This window comes from Oncorhynchus keta, chromosome 34 (assembly GCF_023373465.1).
Source record: "Oncorhynchus keta strain PuntledgeMale-10-30-2019 chromosome 34, Oket_V2, whole genome shotgun sequence".
Classification (NCBI taxonomy): domain Eukaryota; kingdom Metazoa; phylum Chordata; class Actinopteri; order Salmoniformes; family Salmonidae; genus Oncorhynchus; species Oncorhynchus keta.
Genome location: NC_068454.1, coordinates 11,089,191 through 11,107,075, shown reverse-complemented (window position 1 = coordinate 11,107,075; position 17,885 = coordinate 11,089,191). Strand labels below are relative to the sequence as shown.

The window sequence follows — 17,885 nt, the reverse complement described above, 5'->3', positions numbered from 1 at the left end:
CACAGTAAATAGTATGGGTTTGCCCACATGGCCTTTTACTCGTATCCATACATTGACAGTTGATAATAGGATGGAATAATAGCTGGCTGTTTGTCAATCAGAGCACAGTAAATAGTATGGGTTTGGCCTTACCGTATCCATGACAGTTGATAATAGGATGGAATAATAGCTGTCTGTTTGTCAATCAGAGCACAGTAAATAGGATGGGTTTGCCCACATGGCCTTTTACTCGTATCCATACATTGACAGTTGATAATAGGATGGAATAATAGCTGTCTGTTTGTCAATCAGAGCACAGTAAATAGTATGGGTTTGCCCACATGGCCTTTTACTCGTATCCATACATTGACAGTTGATAATAGGATGGAATAATACTTGTGAATGAAAACAACAGAAGTGTTTTAATATGCTTAAGTAGATGTTGGCAAAATAACTACGTGCCCATTTTAACAGCTGCGGATTATTAGGTGCGGGTGCGTGTGTCCTCCAACTTGCAGCCGGCAGCCAAGTTTGCTGTCACTCAGTCAGAATCCGCATCACCTTTTCATATTTTTCCCTACCCATGCCTCGCTTGTTATATGTTATGCAAAATGATAGCTTGATAGCAAATGTTCTTCAGGCATGTGATCTACCATAGTTACAGGCAGCGGCATTCTGAATGATCAGACTGAAAACATGCGAGGGAATAGTGATTGGGTGAAATTATGAAGCGAGCGAATGGAGAAATACATCTTCACTCTTTGCAATCAGAGCAGCAGGATCAACGTACAGCCCGTCCTTCTCTTTACAATCAGAGCAGCAGGATCAACATACAGCCCGTCCTTCTCTGTACAATCAGAGCAGCAGGATCAACATACAGCCGTCCTTCTCTTTACAATCAGAGCAGCAGGATCAACATACAGCCCGTCCTTCTCTTTACAATCAGAGCAGCAGGATCAACATACAGCCGTCCTTCTCTTTACAATCAGAGCAGCAGGATCAACGTACAGGCCGTCCTTCTCTTTACAATCAGAGCAGCAGGATCAACATACAGGACAATCAGAGCAGCAGGATCAACGCCCATCCTTCTCTTTACAATCAGAGCAGCAGGATCAACGTACAGCCCGTCCTTCTCTGTACAATCAGAGCAGCAGGATTACAATCAGAGCAGCAGGATCAACGTACAGCCCGTCCTTCTCTTTACAATCAGAGCAGCAGGATCAACGTACAGCCCGTCCTTCTCTTACAATCAGAGCAGCAGGATCAACGTACAGCCCGTCCTTCTCTTTACAATCAGAGCAGCAGGATCAACGCATGACAGCCCGTCCTTCTCTTTACAATCAGAGCAGCAGGATCAACATACAGCCCGTCCTTCTCTTACAATCAGAGCAGCAGGATCAACATACAGCCCGTCCTTCTCTTTACAATCAGAGCAGCAGGATCAACGTACAGGCCGTCCTTCCCTTTACTATCAGAGCAGCAGGATCAACGTACAGCCCATCGTTCTCTTTACAATCAGAGCAGCAGGATCAACATACAGCCCGTCCTTCTCTTTACAATCAGAGCAGCAGGATCAACGTACAGCCCGTCCTTCTCTTTACAATCAGAGCAGCAGGATCAACGTACAGCCCGTCCTTCTCTATACAATCAGAGCAGCAGGATCAACGTACAGCCCGTCCTTCTCTTTACAATCAGAGCAGCAGGATCAACGTACAGCCCGTCCTTCTCTTTACAATCAGAGCAGCAGGATCAACGTACAGCCCGTCCTTCTCTTTACAATCAGAGCAGCAGGATCAACGTACAGCCCGTCCTTCTCTTTACAGACAGAGCAGCAGGATCAACGTACAGCCCGTCCTTCTCTTTACAGACAGAGCAGCAGGATCAACGTACAGCCCGTCCTTCTCTTTACAGACAGAGCAGCAGGATCAACGTACAGCCCGTCCTTCTCTTTACAGACAGAGCAGCAGGATCAACGTACAGCCCGTCCTTCTCTTTACAGACAGAGCAGCAGGATCAACGTACAGCCCGTCCTTCTCTTTACAGACAGAGCAGCAGGATCAACGTACAGGCCGTCCTTCTCTTTACAGACAGAGCAGCAGGATCAACGTACAGCCCGTCCTTCTCTTTACAGACAGCCACATGACTGATTGACATGAGAAAGATGTGCTTTCACCCCAAAATGTATTAGTTTCAGATGATTCTGGAAAAAAAAGAACAACATCATAGTCGTATACAGTAAATGTCCAGTTTTGTCCGACTATTTGGAATACCATTAGTAAATAACCTATACACCACCACGTGGCATTCGGAAAGTATTCAGTAAGTATTCCCTCAACTTTTTTGTTTACAGCCTTATTCTAAAATGGATGAAATAGTTTGATTTCCCTCATCAATCTGCACAAAATAACTCATGGCAAAGCAAAAACAGGTTTGATTTTTTTTTTTTTATGATTTTTTAAAACTAAATCACATTTAGTGTTAAGTGCTCAGACCCTTTATTCAGTACTTTGTTGAAGCACCTTTGGCAGCGATTACAGCCTGGAGTCTTCTTGGGTATGACGCTACAAGCTTGGCACACCTGAATTTGCGGAGTTTCTCCCATTCCTCTCTGCAGATCCTGTCAAGCTGTCAGGTTGGATGGGTAGCATCGCTACACAGCTATTTTCAGGTCTCCAGAGATGTTAGATCAGGTTCAAGTCCGGCCTCTGGCTATTATGTACCCTACTCAGGGGGCGTGGTCAAGTTAACCCCTGCCTCACTGTGTATCAATGCTACAGTCGGTGTCTTTCTAGCCTTCTTTTTACAGACCTATCAACCGTAGCATATTTTGTTCACTATTAAAGGTTTATTTTTGGAAATTACTTTTTCTAAAATAAGCTCAGCAAGTAGATTGATGGGGACTTGATTTTGCTCTGAACAGCTGACGTGTGCTGTGTGAAGGGTTATAAACTCATGTACTGCTCCAGAAGTTGTGACTAGCGACAGCGTGGTGGTGCTTGGACGAACGGCCAGTCATATTGCTCAAATTCAAATGGCATGACATTTACACGTGTAGTCTTCAATGTTTCTTCAATGTTTTTAATGATAGACTGTGACAGAGCAGGTAAATGTTCAACTGGAATGCAAAAACACTTCTGTACTCGGCGGTCCCGTTCTGTGGGCTTGTATGGCCTACCAGTTAGTGGCTGAGCCGTTGTTGCTCCTAGACGTTCCCACTTCACAATAACAGTACTTACAGTTGACCGGGGCAGTTCTAGCAGGGCAGAAATTTGACGAACTGACTTGTTGGAAAGGTGGTATCCTATGATGCTGCTACATTGAAAGTCACTGAGCTCTTCGGTAAGGCCATTCTACTACCACTGTTTGTCTATGGAGATGGCATGGCTGGGTGCTTGATTTTTATACACCTGTCAGCAACGGGTGTGGCTGAAATAGCCCAATCCACTAATTTGAATGGGTGTCCACATACTTTTAGCCTGTAGTGTATCTGGTGGTGGTCTGAGGTGTCCAAACTTCTGTCTCTGACCAGTGAGACCATAAAACACACTGACTCTTTGGTCTGGCTTTAAACATCCTTCCCCTCTCTCTTCCCCTCTCTATCACTCTTTCCCCTCCTCTCTAACTCTTTCTGTCTCTGAACATCACTGAGACCATCAAACACACTGACTCTTTGGTCTGGTTTATTAATCATCCTTCCTTTCCCCCCTCTCTCACTTCCCCCCTCTCACTATCACTCTTTTCCCACTCTTTCCCCCTTCTCTCTATCACTCTTTCCCCCTCTCACTATTCCCCTCTCTATCACTCTTTCCCCCTCTCTATCACTCTTTCCCCCACTCTTCCTCCCCTCTATCATCACTCTTTCCCCCTCTATCACTCTCCCCCTCTATCACTCTTTCCCACCCCCCCACTCTATCACTCTTTCCCCCTCTCTCTATCACTCTTTCCCCACTTCTCACTCTTTCCCCCTTCTCTCTATCACTCTTCCCCCTCTCTCTATCACTCTTTCCCCCTCTCTCTCTTTCCCCCTCTCTATCACTCTTCCCCCCCTTCTCTCTATCACTCCCCCCTCCCTTTCACCCCCCCTCTCTCTATCACTCTTCCCCCCTCTCTATCACTCTTTCACCCCACACTGTCATTCTGCAGAATCAAATTCAGAACAGCAAATCACTCTTTCCCCCTCTCTATCGTCTCCCCCCTCTCTCCATCAGATCATTTATCACTCTTTCCCCCCCTCTCTAGACAGAGAATCTTCCTGCACAGGTGAAGGCTGCTACACTGCAGCAACTAGGTAAGTCCCCCTCTCTCTTTCTCTCTCCCCCCCTCTTATGTACTACGGCATTGAAGCAAAAGAAGCGTATGAGAATTTACTCCAGACAGAGAATCTTCCTGCACAGGTGAAGGCTGCTACACTGCAGCAACTAGGTACGTCCTCTTTCCTCTCTCCTATGTACTACGGCATTGAAGACGATGCATTTGGGCCCACTTGTTACAAGCAATATGTCACTTGTCCTTTTGATAACATGAACCTATATTTTTCTTTGCGTCTTGTTGAATATGTATCCTAGTTTGTTCTTGAAGGTTCTATTTAAAAAGTGCAGTCTTTTACATGTTATGTACAAAAAGTGTTTAACTTTCTAGAGCAGTGTCTATAGGACGAGTGTGTGGTGTTTTGAGTCAAGTTACTTTACCACATTTATGCCTCTGTAGTATTTTTTATTTTATTTTTTATAAACAATACAAAACATACAAACATTACTGCATCACACCTGCCCATATCCACTAGCCCCATCTCCAGCACCCTAATACATTTCTTCCACATGTCCTCAAACGGCACCATTTGTTGCTGAAGGTACTACTATGTACCAGGTGTATAAGGCTGATGACACAGGATTGCATTGCATTGTGGGAGAAGTTGTGCTCCTTGTTGTTTACCATATTCCCAACTGGACAGTATTCCCAGATCCCCACCTCTTCCCTGCTCCCATCACACGTTTCCCAAGTCTCTCTCTGCCCTGGCCTGACTAATGCAACTGCTCATTATGGAGGTGTTTGTGTCTGTGTGTATGTGCCCGTCCTTAGGGAAGTGTGTTTGTGTCTGTGTGTCTGCCAGTCCTTAGGGAGGTGTGTTTGTGTCTGTGTGTGTGTGCCCATCCTTAGGGAGGTGTGTTTGTGTCTGCCCGTCCTTAGGGAGGTGTGTTTGTGTCTGTGTGACTGCCCGTCCTTAGGGAGGTGTGTTTGTGTCTGTGTGTGCCCATCCTTAGGGAGGTGTGTTTGTGTGTGCCCGTCCTTAGGGAGGTGTGTTTGTGTCTGTGTGTCTGCCCGTCCTTAGGGAGGTGTGTTTGTGTCTGTGTGTGTGCCCGTCCTTAGGGAGGTGTGTTTGTGTCTGTGTGTGTGTGCCCGTCCTTAGGGAGGTGTGTTTGTGTCTGTGTGTGTGTGCCCGTCCTTAGGGAGGTGTGTTTGTGTGTGTGTGCCCGTACTTAGGGAGGTGTGTTTGTGTCTGTGTGTGTGTGCCCGTCCTTAGGGAGGTGTGTTTGTGTCTGTGTGTGTGCCCGTCCTTAGGGAGGTGTGTTTGTGTCTGTGTGTGTGTGCCCATCCTTAGGGAGGTGTGTTTGTGTCTGGGAGGTGTGTTTGTGTCTGTGTGTGTGTGCCCGTCCTTAGGGAGGTGTGTGTGCCCATCCTTAGGGAGGTGTGTTTGTGTCTGTGTGTGTGTGCCCATCCTTTAGGGAGGTGTGTTTGTGTCTGTGTGTGTGTGCCCATCCTTAGGGAGGTGTGTTTGTCTGTGTGTGCCTGTCCTTAGGGAGGTGTGTTTGTGTCTGTGTGTGTGTGCCCGTCCTTAGGGAGGTGTGTTTGTGTCTGGTGTGTGCCCGTCCTTAGGGAGGTGTGTTTGTGTGTGTGTGCCCGTCCTTAGGGAGGTGTGTTTGTGTCTGTGTGTGTGCCCGTCCTTAGGGAGGTGTGTTTGTGTCTGTGTGTGTGTCTGTGTGTCCCCGTCCTTAGGGAGGTGTGTTTGTGTCTGTGTGTGTGTGCCCGTCCTTAGGGAGGTGTGTTTGTGTCTGTGTGTGCCCGTGTGTGTTTGTGTGTGTGTGTGTGTGCCTTAGGGAGGTGTGTTTGTGTCTGTGTGTGTGCCCGTCCTTAGGGAGGTGGTTTGTGTCTGTGTGTGCCCGTCCTTAGGGTGTGTTTGTGTCTGTGTGTGTGCCCGTCCTTAGGTGTGTTTGTGTCTGTGTGTGTGCCCGTCCTTAGGGAGGTGTGTTTGTCTGTGTGTGCCTGTCCTTAGGGAGGTGTGTTTGTGTCTGTGTGTGTGCCCGTCCTTAGGGAGGTGTGTCTGTGTGTGTGCCCGTCCTTAGGGAGGTGTGTCTGTGTGTGCCTGTCCTTAGGGAGGTGTGTCTGTGTGTGTGCCTGTACTTAGGGAGGTGTGTTTGTGTCTGTGTGTGTGCCCGTCCTTAGGGGTGTGTCTGTGTGTGTGCCCGTCCTTAGGGAGGTGTGTCTGTGTGTGTGCCCGTCCTTAGGGAGATGTGTTTGTGTGTGCCTGTCCTTAGGGAGGTGTGTTTGTGTCTGTGTGTGTGCCCGTCCTTAGGGAGGTGTGTCTGTGTGTGCCTGTCCTTAGGGAGGTGTGTTTGTGTCTGTGTGTGTGCCCGTCCTTAGGGAGGTGTGTCTGTGTGTGTGCCCGTTCTTAGGGAGATGTGTTTGTGTGTGCCTGTCCTTAGGGAGGTGTGTCTGTGTGTGTGCCCGTCCTTAGGGAGGTGTGTCTGTGTGTGTGCCCGTCCTTAGGGAGGTGTGTCTGTGTGTGCCTGTCCTTAGGGAGGTGTGTCTGTGTGTGTGCCCATCCTTAGGGAGGTGTGTCTGTGTGTGCCTGTCCTTCACCCTGCTAACTCCCCTGGTCTCCTCCAGGCTGGATGCATCACACAGTGGAGCGGTTAGGGGACCCAGGCTCCAAGGACAGCTATGCCATCCAGTGTCTGCAGAAGTCACTAGAAGCAGACCCCAACTCTGGACAGTCCTGGTACTTCCTCGGCAGGTAAAAGCATTTTCTTTCATAGTGAATTCCTGCGGGCTCTTGTTTTCCTTTTAGCGAGTGTGTAAAAACCTTAAACCGCTGTGTGTTGAATAAGACTCGGCCCTGAAGGTCTTTTCTCTCTGCAGCTCCTGTTTCAGCTGTTTCTCTACAATCTATAGGCCTAGAAACTGGAGCGGTTTCAGAGCTGCTCCTCCTCTGATTATTATTGATCCAAGTCTGTACTCTCTGGGAAGACAGCGTTGTTACACAGAGACCTATTGATTAATAGCTCTGTAAATCTGAGCTATTAATTAGATGGAATTGTTCCTTTCTGTTATTCCACACGCTTTTATAAAAGCTTTTATATAGTGCTTACTTATTGAATCCACTTGTTTTAGTATAGATCATTAGACCACAGTTGACCTGGTGTGGCAGACAGTGTTGCAGTGGATAGATGGCCTCCTGTCTGTCAATCCTGAAGTACAACTAAGGGCTGCAGCAGTATGATGTTGTGTTAGCGGTTGTGAGAGAAGTTAATGGCTAGCAAGTAGGGTTTGGTAGGTTACTTTATAAATGTAATATGTTAGTTACTAGTTACCTGTCCAAAATTGTAATCGGTAACGAACCTTTTGGATTACCCAAACGCAGTTATGTAATCTGATTACATTCAGTTACTTTTAGATTACATTCCCCTTAAGAGGCATTACAAGAAGACAAAATGTATGTTACCAATTGAACAACATCTATTGCAGGATAAATCCGTGTTAAAGTTCACATGGCTATATCTGGATGTTCAATTTTACTATATGGGATGGTTATGTAGGCTTCTTGAAACCCATCGCTTTCTACTACATAAATAATACAATTGAATGATATCTTTACATTAATAATAATAATAATAATATATGCCGTTTAGCAGACGCTTTTATCCAAAGCGACTTACAGTCATGTGTGCATACATTCTACGTATGGGTGGTCCCGGGAATCGAACCCACTACCCTGGCGTTACAAGCGCCATGCTCTACCAACTGAGCTACAGAGACCACATTAAAAACCAAAGTCTATCAGAATGCCAGACATTCCAATACATGTTATACCCCTAGATCTTCAAGAATAGCACTTGGAAATATGAAGGTATAGATTAGTCAAATTGTTTTGCCTGAGCATGACCCAAAACAAAGGATTTATTAGCCAGCCCTACTCTGTTGTTTATGATTGTGTTGTCATTGAGGACTGATTGGGCTCATTGATTTGAGTTGATAAATAAATGCTGTTCTCATGGAATGGCATGTTTTGAGCACTACTGAAAAGTGCTATTTACATGTGAAAAATTAATGCCATATGCTGCATTTGCTATAAACAGGTTTACCTCTTTGTTGGGGACACTGATATCTTGATAATACGCAGCTGTTTAAAGGGCAAGTCAACATCTGTTTTGGTAAAACGCTGAGGGATGGGCCTGGAGAAATGTTACCACTCAGATGAATAGACAGCGCTATTAATGCAAGGACCGACCATCCATGATATGAAAATTATTGTTTTAACCATGTTAAGAGGCTATACAGTATTTATTTACACTACCGGTCCAAAGTTTTAGAACACTTACTCATTCAAGGTGTTTTCTTTATTTTATACTATTTTAAACATTGTAGAATAATAGTTAAGACATCAAAACTATGAAATAACACATATGGAATCATGTGTTAAATAGGGGTAAGTGTTAAACAAATCAAAGTATATTTTATATTTAAGATTCTTCAAATAGCCAAATTTGACTTCACGACAGCTTTGCACGCTCTTGGCATTCTCTCAACCAGCTTCTCCTGGAATGCTTTTCCCAACAGTCTTGAAGGAGTTCCCACATATGCTGAGCACTTGTTGCCTGCTTTTCCTACACTCTGCGGTCCAACTCACCCCAAACCATGTTATATTTGTGGTTCTGATGGAGTTTGACAGTTGAAGTAAGCTTATTAAGTGCTTGTAGGTTATATTATTCAAGAATCAGTGGGTATATATCCAGTGCCTTCAGCAGGGTTGTACATTTTGGGGAGTATTTAGGGGTGGAAACTTTCCATGGGAATTAACGGGAATATATGGGAATTAACGGAAATATATGCAAATTAATATGAATACCATTTAAATGTAGATGTTTTTTGCATTGGATCTATTTACCATATCATATGGAGACAGAAACATAAACCGTTTACCTTATCAAAATTAGACATAATTGCAAATGATTAAATCCTTCCCGTAGAAAAAAAAACTGTTTAGTTACGATTTTAACTTTCATTAAAAGAGCTGACTCTTCACATGGGATGATTTCACTGAACAACAAAAGGGAATATTGAATGATCCCCAATGATCCAGGAGTTTCAGGCTGCTTACCACTCTCTCCCAAAATACATCATCCAGGAGGATCCTCTTGATGGGGCTGTCCATATAGGCAGACTGTGATATGACCATTTCTCGGAGAGGCTCCTTCCCCTCTAGGAGACTGTCAAACATGATGACAACACCACCCCCAACGGGTGTTGCTTCAATGTGGTGCTCTTATTCTTCTCACTTTGCTTGGTGAGGTAGATTGCTGCTTTAACTTGATTATCCTTCACATACCTAATCAACTCATTGGCTGTCTTGTAGAGTGTATCCATTGTTTTCAGTGCCATGATGTCCTTGAGGAGCAGATTCAATGCATGAGCAGCACAGCCAATGGGTGTGATGTGAGGGTAGGACTCCTCCACTTTAGACCAAGCAGACTTCATGTTCGCAGCATTGTCTGTCACCAGTGCAAATACCTTCTGTGGCCCAAGGTCGTTGATAACTGCCTTCAGCTCATCTGCAATGTAGAGACCGGTGTGTCTTGTGTCTGTGCTCTTGTAGAATACTGGATGAAGTAGTAGAGATTATGTAGTTCATTCTTCCTTGCCCACGAACATTCAACCACCCATCAGAGATGATTGCAATACAGTCTGCTTTCTCTATGATTTGCTTGACCTTCACTTGAACTCTGTGGAACTCTGCATTCAGTAAATGAGTAGATAAAGCATGTCTGTTTGGAGGGGTGTATGCTGGGCGAAGAACATTCAGAAATCTCTACCAATACACATTGCCTGTGAGCATCAGGGGTGAACCAGTTGCATACACAGCTCGAGCAAGACATTCATCAGCATTTCTCTGTTTCTCCATTAAGTCAAAAACCTTCAGATTCCAGGAGGACCATGAGCTGTGTCTGATTCATACTTTTCACCTCGAATAGAAGTAGAGGGACTTTTGTCAGAGGTTGCTTGTTGTGAGCGCAGAGGGAACTTCATGCACTTGGCCAGATGATTCTGCATATTTGTTGCATTCTTCACAAATGATTTGGCACAGTATTTGCAAATGTACACAGCTTTTCCTTCTACATTAGCTACAGTGAAATGTCTCCACACATCAGATAGGGCCCGTGGCATTTTCCTGTAAAAATGAGAAAAACCCCAAATACAATTCCATGTACAGATAAATAGTTAAGCAGTTAGATTAAACAACTCCTTTGTAAGATCATGTTTTAAAATGAAACATGTATTGAAACACGTGAATTAACACTCCTCAGTTAGCAGGCTCAAGCAGGCTAAAACTAACTAGCAGAAATTGTTTTGATTTAAAATGATTTAGAAATTATTTAAACACACTTTGCTGTAGGCTACTATTTACTAATTAACAAGTTAAGGACTAATCGAATGAAGCAAAGCACAGGCAAAATCCTAGAGGAAAACCTGGTTGTCTGCTTTCCTCCAGACACTGGGAGATGAATTCACCTTTCAGCAGGACAATAACCTAAAACACAAGGCCACATCTACACTGGAGTTGCTTACCAAGATGACAGTGAATGTTCCTGAGTGGTCCAGTTACCGTTTTGACTTAAATCTACATGAAAATGTATGACAAGACCTGAAAATGGTTGTCTAGCAACAATCAACAACCAATTTGACAGAGCTTGAAGAATGTTGAAAAGACCAATGAGTAAACGTTGGTGTGGAAAGCTCTTAGAGACTTACCCAGAAACACTCACAGCTGTAATCGCTGCCAAAGGTGCGATTACAAAATTTTGACTCGGGGGTGTGAATACAGATATTTCTGTATTTCATTTTCAATAAATGTGCATTTCTAAAATCATGTTTTTACTTTATCATTATGCGGTATTTCGTGTAGATGGGTTGTGTTGTAGCAACAAAATGTGCAATAAGTCAAAGGGTATGAATACTTTCTGAAAGCACTACAGATTGACCTTTTTTTGTTTAGAATTTTACCCCTTTTTTCTCCCCAATTTCATGGTATCCAATTGTTTAGTAGCTACTATCTTGTCTCATCACTACAACTCCCGTACGGGCTCGATCTTGTCTCATCACTACAACTCCTGTACGGGCTCGATCTTGTCTCATCACTACAACTCCCGTACGGCTCGGGAGAGACGAAGGTTGAAAGTCATGCGCCCTCCGATACACAACCCAACCAAGCCGTACTGCTTCTTAACACAGCGTGCATCCAACCCGGTAGCCAGCCGCACCAATGTGTCGGAGGAAACACTGTGCACCCGGCAACATTTGGTTAGCGCGTGCTCTGCGCCCGGCCCGCCACAGGAGTCGCTGGTGCACGATGAGACAAGGATATCCCTACCGGCCAAACCCTCCCTAACCCGGACGACGCTATGCCAATTGCGCGTCGCCCCACGGACCTCCCGGTCGCGGCCGGTTACGACAGAGCCTGGGCACGAACCAAGAGTCTCTGGTGGCGCAGCTGGCGCTGCAGTACAGCGCCCTTAACCACTGCGCCACCCGGGAGGCCCCCAGATTGACCCTTTTTTCTTGTTTTTATTTTATTTAACATTTAACTAGGCAAGTCAGTTAAGAACAAATTCTTATTTACAATGACGGCCTACCCCGGACAAACCCTAACCCGGACTACGTCGGGCCAATTCTGCGCCGCCCTATGGGACTCCCAATCACTGCAGGATGTGATTTAGCCTGGATTCCAACCAGGGTCTGTATTGCACAGAGATGCAGTCCCTTAGACCGCTGCGCCACTCGGGAGCCTGAGCTAGGTGAGATCGCGAGGTGAGACGACCACATCACAGTCGTAGCAAGTACATTTTCTCTCTATAGTAGTTATTATCGTAAAGTTGGAGCAAGTAGGAAAAGTCAAGTGCAGGCCGTGGGATTTTTTTCTATTGGTTGTTGTGTGGTAGAGCCACTGAATGCAACGGCTAATGGTTCTGCATGAGCTGTAGTCACCCTTTTGAGCTTGTAGATGTGCAGTTGCACAACTGTGTGTAGAGTGTTAGCTTTAGGGCTGACCCCATTTAGTCAACCGGTCAATTGTTTTGTTGATAGACTGTTGGTCGACCAAGATTTCTTTAATGGAGCACTAGCAACAACAACAAAAAATATGGTATTCAAGACATCTGTCTGATTGGCTCCTGTTTGAGTGGACTGGTCCATTGTAATGAGCTTTTTGGGACATGGGAAGCATATGTCCACATTGCTAAAGCAAGTGGAATAGATAATAAACAGAAGTGAAGAAGAGAGAAAAAACAGTAAACATTACACTTCCAAAAGTTCCAAAGGAATAGAGACATTTAAAATGTCGTATGTCAATATACCGTGTTGTAACAATGTGCAAATAGTTAAAGTTAAAAAGGGAACATAAATAAATATGAATGTGGGTTGTATTTACAATGCTGTTTGTTCTTCACTGGTTGCCCCTTTCTTGTTGCAACAGGTCACAAATCCTGCTGCTGTATTTCACCCAGTGGATATGGGAGTTTATCAAAATTGGATTTGTTTTGTAATTCTTTGAGGGTCTGTGAGGGAAGTATGTCTCTAAAATATGGTCATAGATTTGGCAGGAGGTTAGGAAATGCAGCTCAGTTTCCACCTCATTTTGTGGGCAGTGTGCACATAGCCCGTCTTCTCTTGAGAGACAGGTCTGCCTACGGCGGCCTTTCTCAATAGCAAGGCTATTCTCACTGAGTCTGCACATAGTCAAAGCTGTCCTTCATTTTGAGTCAGTCACAGTGGTCTCGGTCTCACTCTTGCTCCCTCTCGGTCTCACTCTTGCTCCCTCTCGGTCTCACTCTTGCTCCCTCTCGGTCTCACTCTTGCTCCCTCTCGGTCTCACTCTTGCTCCCTCTCGGTCTCACTCTTGCTCCCTCTCGGTCTCACTCTTGCTCCCTCTCGGTCTCACTCTTGCTCCCTGTCGGTCTCACTCTTGCTCCCTCTCGGTCTCACTCTTGCTCCCTCTCGGTCTCACTCTCGCTCCCTCTCGATCTCACTCTCGCTCCCTGTCGATCTCACTCTCGCTCCCTGTCGGTCTCACTCTCGCTCCCTCTCGATCTCACTCTCGCTCCCTCTCGGTCTCACTCTCGCTTCCTGTCGGTCTCACTCTCGCTCCCTCTCGGTCTCTCACCTCTTGGTCTCTGACGGTCTGACAGTATCTCTCTCTTCATACTCATATTGACAGTACTAAGCATAATGTGTGTTCTCTCCAGGTGCTACTCCAGTATTGGGAAAGTCCAGGATGCCTTCATCTCCTACAGACAGTCCATTGACAAGTCTGAGTCCAGCGCTGATACCTGGTGCTCCATAGGGTAAGACCTGACACTGCAGCCAGCGTGTACTCACCTATCATCTGTCTGTAGGATCCTTGGAGAAGTCTTAAAGGATTGCTCAATCTGAAGGCTTGTAGGTGTTGGCCATGGCAACAGGAGGGAGGTAGTGGTCCCTAGAGTTAAATATGGATAGACTTGGCGTGTGGCCACTCGAGGGAGAGAGGACACTAAAAACTCCATGCACTCCCCCCTCTCCCCATCACTTGCTCTTTCTCACGTTCTCTCTTCCTTCTTCCCTCCCTCCCCTCTCTCCCACCCCCTCCCCCCCTCCTTCTCTCTCCCGCCCCTCTCTCCCCTTCCTTCCTTCCTTCCCCTCTCCCTCCCTCCCCTCTCTCTTCACGTCCTTCATTCCTTCCTTCCTCCCCCTCTCCCTCTTTCCCTCCTTCCCCTCTCTCCCTCCCCCAGTGTTCTGTACCAGCAGCAGAACCAGCCTATGGATGCTCTGCAGGCGTACATCTGTGCAGTGCAGCTGGACCACAGTCATGCGGCTGCCTGGATGGACCTGGGCACGCTCTACGAGTCCTGCGGGCAGCCGCACGACGCAATCAAGTGTTACATCAACGCCACGCGCAGCAAGGCCTGCACCAACACCGCTGCCCTCACACACCGCATTAAGCTGCTCCAGGTAGGCAGGGACGCAGAGAGGGAGGGATACATACACACACACATGCAGAGATATGTAAACACACACACATACCGAGCAGAAACAAATGATTTGACTGGCTGTTTTCTGTTAAACGTAGTGCTGTGTGTTGTGTTGCAGTGTGTGTATGTGTTTTAAAGACAATGACATTATTCACTCTCTGAAAGAGTTGTATTTTATACATGTGTGTCCCTGTTTATTGTACAGGCTGTGATTATTCTATTTTTTTTATTTGAATCATTGAGATATGATCACTGATTCATATTGATGTCATACTACACATTCTCACCAGTAATCGTAAGACATAATGTCATGACATTGACCATTCTTTGAGTGATTCTTTTCATTTGACCTCATCTCATCTCTGGAGAGGCTGTATTTAATGTGCAATTACCTAATAGTGTAACAAGGTGCTCGGTCAGCAGTGTCAGTGGGTTGTCCTACCATAACGTAGAGCAGTACTGAAATACTGAAACGTGTCTTTATGCCCCCCCCCCCCTCCTATAGGCTCACCCTCAGACAGGTAGTGTTGCGGGGGGGAAGGGTGGTAAAATGCTTCCTAGTATTGAGGAGGCGTGGAGCCTGCCCATCCCCGCTGAGCTCACCTCCAGACAGGGGGGCCTGAACACTGCAGCAGGCAGCCCAGGGCCACAGGCACAGCAGCAGGTGAGACCTCTAGAGACCCCCCCCAGATAACAAACCCCTGCTACTACTACTACCTAAACTAACCTGTCCCGGTGCATCTTAATAGCCTTCATCTTTCCTCGTCTTCCTCCCCTCATTGGCACTGATCGGCAAATTCAGCATAGTTGAATAGAGTGGATGCTCTGTAGCCTTCTCTGCATTCGCCTGACCGTTTAGAAACGTTTTGTATCAGTGCAGACAAAGCAAAGGAGTTGAGAGAATCCCCCTCACAAACACTAAGCTCACATACGGTACATTTACTAGGTGTGGTTCATAATACAGTAGGTTTACTAGGTGTAATTCTCTGTGTGGTTCATAATACAGTAGATTTACTAGGTGTAATTCTCTGTGTGGTTCATAATACATTAGATTTACTAGGTGTAATTCTCTGTGTGGTTCATAATACATTAGATTTACTAGGTGTAATTCTCTGTGTGGTTCATAATACAGTAGATTTACTAGGTGTAATTCTCTGTGTGGTTCATAATACAGTAGATTTACTAGGTGTGGTTCATAATACAGTAGGTTTACTAGGTGTAATTCTCTGTGTGGTTCATAATACAGTAGATTTACTAGGTGTAATTCTCTGTGTGGTTCATAATACATTAGATTTACTAGGTGTAATTCTCTGTGTGGTTCATAATACATTAGATTTACTAGGTGTAATTCTCTGTGTGGTTCATAATACAGTAGATTTACTAGGTGTAATTCTCTGTGTGGTTCATAATACAGTAGATTTACTAGGTGTAATTCTCTGTGTGGTTCATAATACAGTAGATTTACTAGGTGTAATTCTCTGTGTGGTTCATAATACAGTAGATTTACTAGGTGTAATTCATAATACAGTAGATTTACTAGGTGTAATTCTCTGTGTGGTTCATAATACAGTAGATTTACTAGGTGTAATTCTCTGTGTGGTTCATAATACAGTAGATTTACTAGGTGTAATTCTCTGTGTGGTTCATTATACAGTAGATTTACTTGGGGTAATTCTCTGTGTGGTTCATTATACAGTAGATTTACTAGGTGTAATTCTCTGTGTGGTTCATAATACAGTAGATTTACTAGGTGTAATTCTCTGTGTGGTTCATTATACAGTAGATTTACTAGGTATAATTCTCTGTGTGGTTCATAATACAGTAGATTTACTAGGTGTAATTCTCTGTGTGGTTCATTATACAGTAGATTTACTAGGTGTAATTCTCTGTGTGGTTCATTATACAGTAGATTTACTAGGTGTAATTCTCTGTGTGGTTCATTATACAGTAGATTTACTTGGGGTAATTCTCTGTGTGGTTCATTATACAGTAGATTTACTAGGTGTAATTCTCTGTGTGGTTCATAATACAGTAGATTTACTAGGTGTAATTCTCTGTGTGGTTCATTATACAGTAGATTTACTAGGTATAATTCTCTGTGTGGTTCATAATACAGTAGATTTACTAGGTGTAATTCTCTGTGTGGTTCATTATACAGTAGATTTACTAGGTGTAATTCTCTGTGTGGTTCATTATACAGTAGATTTACTAGGTGTAATTCTCTGTGTGGTTCATAATACAGTAGATTTACTAGGTGTAATTCTCTGTGTGGTTCATAATACAGTAGATTTACCAGGTGTAATTCTCTGTGTGGTTCATAATACAGTAGATTTACTAGGTGTAATTCATAATACAGTAGATTTACTAGGTGTAATTCTCTGTGTGGTTCATAATACAGTAGATTTACTAGGTGTAATTCTCTGTGGTTCATAATACAGTAGATTTACTAGGTGTAATTCTCTGTGTGGTTCATTATACAGTAGATTTACTTGGTGTAATTCTCTGTGTGGTTCATTATACAGTAGATTTACTAGGTGTAATTCTCTGTGGGTTCATAATACAGTAGTTTGAGGTGTAATTCTCTGTGTGGTTCATTATACAGTAGATTTTTGTAATTCTCTGTGTTTCATAATACAGTAGATTTACTAGGTATAATTCTCTTGCCATAAAAAGTAGATTTACTAGGTGTATTTCTCTGTGTGGTTCATTATACAGAGATTTAGGTGTAATTCTCTGTGTGGTTCATTATACAGTAGATTTACTAGGTGTAATTCTCTGTGTGGTTCATAATACAGTAGATTTACCAGGTGTAATTCTCTGTGTGGTTCATTATACAGCAGTACAGGTCATAAGTCAAGTCACTTTTCTCACCCCATCTCCTCACCCTGACTAGCTGTTGGACATGACATGTACAGAATGAATGTAAACTACTGATATGCTGTTTATCTGTTAGTGACTATGAATATTTCATTCATTGTCAACTTGCATGTCTTGTCTTTTTTTCTTGGATGACTGTTTGACATTAAAACTACCTTGGCACCAAAGGTTTGATGGTAAACGGTGGTAAAGCCAGATAATTTTGTTCCTTATGTTTCATCGCATTCCTCTTGCCAAGAAAAAAAGACTTCACACAGTTTGTTGGCTCTGAGATTCCTGATGAGAAGTATCACTTAGGTTGTTGTCAGGATTGTGGCATCTGCTCTGACCCCCCTCCTCTCTTCCCTCCCCCCGTAACCATCCCACTCCTCTCCTGCCTCCCCCCTATACCCTCCTCTCCTTCCTGCCGCCCTATCCCCCCACACTCCTCACCTGCCTCCCCCCTATACCCTCCTCTCCTTCCTGCCGCCCTATCCCCCCACACTCCTCACCTGCCTCCCCCCTATACCCTCCTCTCCTTCCTGCCGCCCTATCCCCCCACACTCCTCACCTGCCTCCCCCCTATACCCTCCTCTCCTTCCTATCCCCCACCCCCCACTCCTCACCTGCCTCCCCCTATACCCTCCTCTCCTTCCTGCCCCCCCACCACCCCTCCCACTCCTCGCCTGCCTCCCCCTATAACTCACCCACTCCTCGCCGGTCTCTCCTGCCCCCATACCCCTCATCTCCTGCCCCCTCTATAACCCTCCA

The 17,885-nt window shown here is 44.9% G+C and overlaps 1 protein-coding gene and 1 long non-coding RNA gene across 9 annotated transcripts in view; both read left to right on the top strand.

Moving 5' to 3' along the window:
* Positions 1-17,885, top strand: part of LOC118366587 (lysine-specific demethylase 6A-like) — a 109,738-nt gene that overhangs the window by 50,670 nt on the left and 41,183 nt on the right. For 3 of the 6 annotated variants that reach the window (XR_008089746.1, XR_008089745.1, XR_008089744.1), the window contains exons 1-5: positions 4,328-4,401; positions 6,865-6,991; positions 13,494-13,592; positions 14,019-14,238; positions 14,764-14,922. Coding sequence is in view for 3 of the 6 variants with exons in the window: in XM_052493077.1 (XP_052349037.1) it covers positions 803-818; positions 4,324-4,401; positions 6,865-6,991; positions 13,494-13,592; positions 14,019-14,238; positions 14,764-14,922 (699 nt within the window). In the remaining 3 variants the exon portion in view is untranslated. Of the gene's footprint in view, positions 1-802; positions 819-4,225; positions 4,268-4,323; positions 4,402-6,864; positions 6,992-13,493; positions 13,593-14,018; positions 14,239-14,763; positions 14,923-17,885 lie in introns of those variants that run through there. The other 3 variants (XM_052493077.1, XM_052493074.1, XM_052493076.1) reach the window with 3 other exon arrangements.
* Positions 15,307-17,684, top strand: LOC127914989 (uncharacterized). 3 transcript variants are annotated; one of them, XR_008089748.1, is made up of 4 exons: positions 15,307-15,444; positions 15,601-15,768; positions 16,471-16,596; positions 17,066-17,684. It is a non-coding gene; the product is annotated as an uncharacterized LOC127914989 (long non-coding RNA). The 3 variants fall into 3 exon arrangements; XR_008089750.1 differs by lacking the exon at positions 17,066-17,684 and adding an exon at positions 15,799-15,882 and having other exon boundaries at positions 16,555-16,700; XR_008089749.1 differs by lacking the exon at positions 17,066-17,684 and having other exon boundaries at positions 15,601-15,882; positions 16,555-16,700.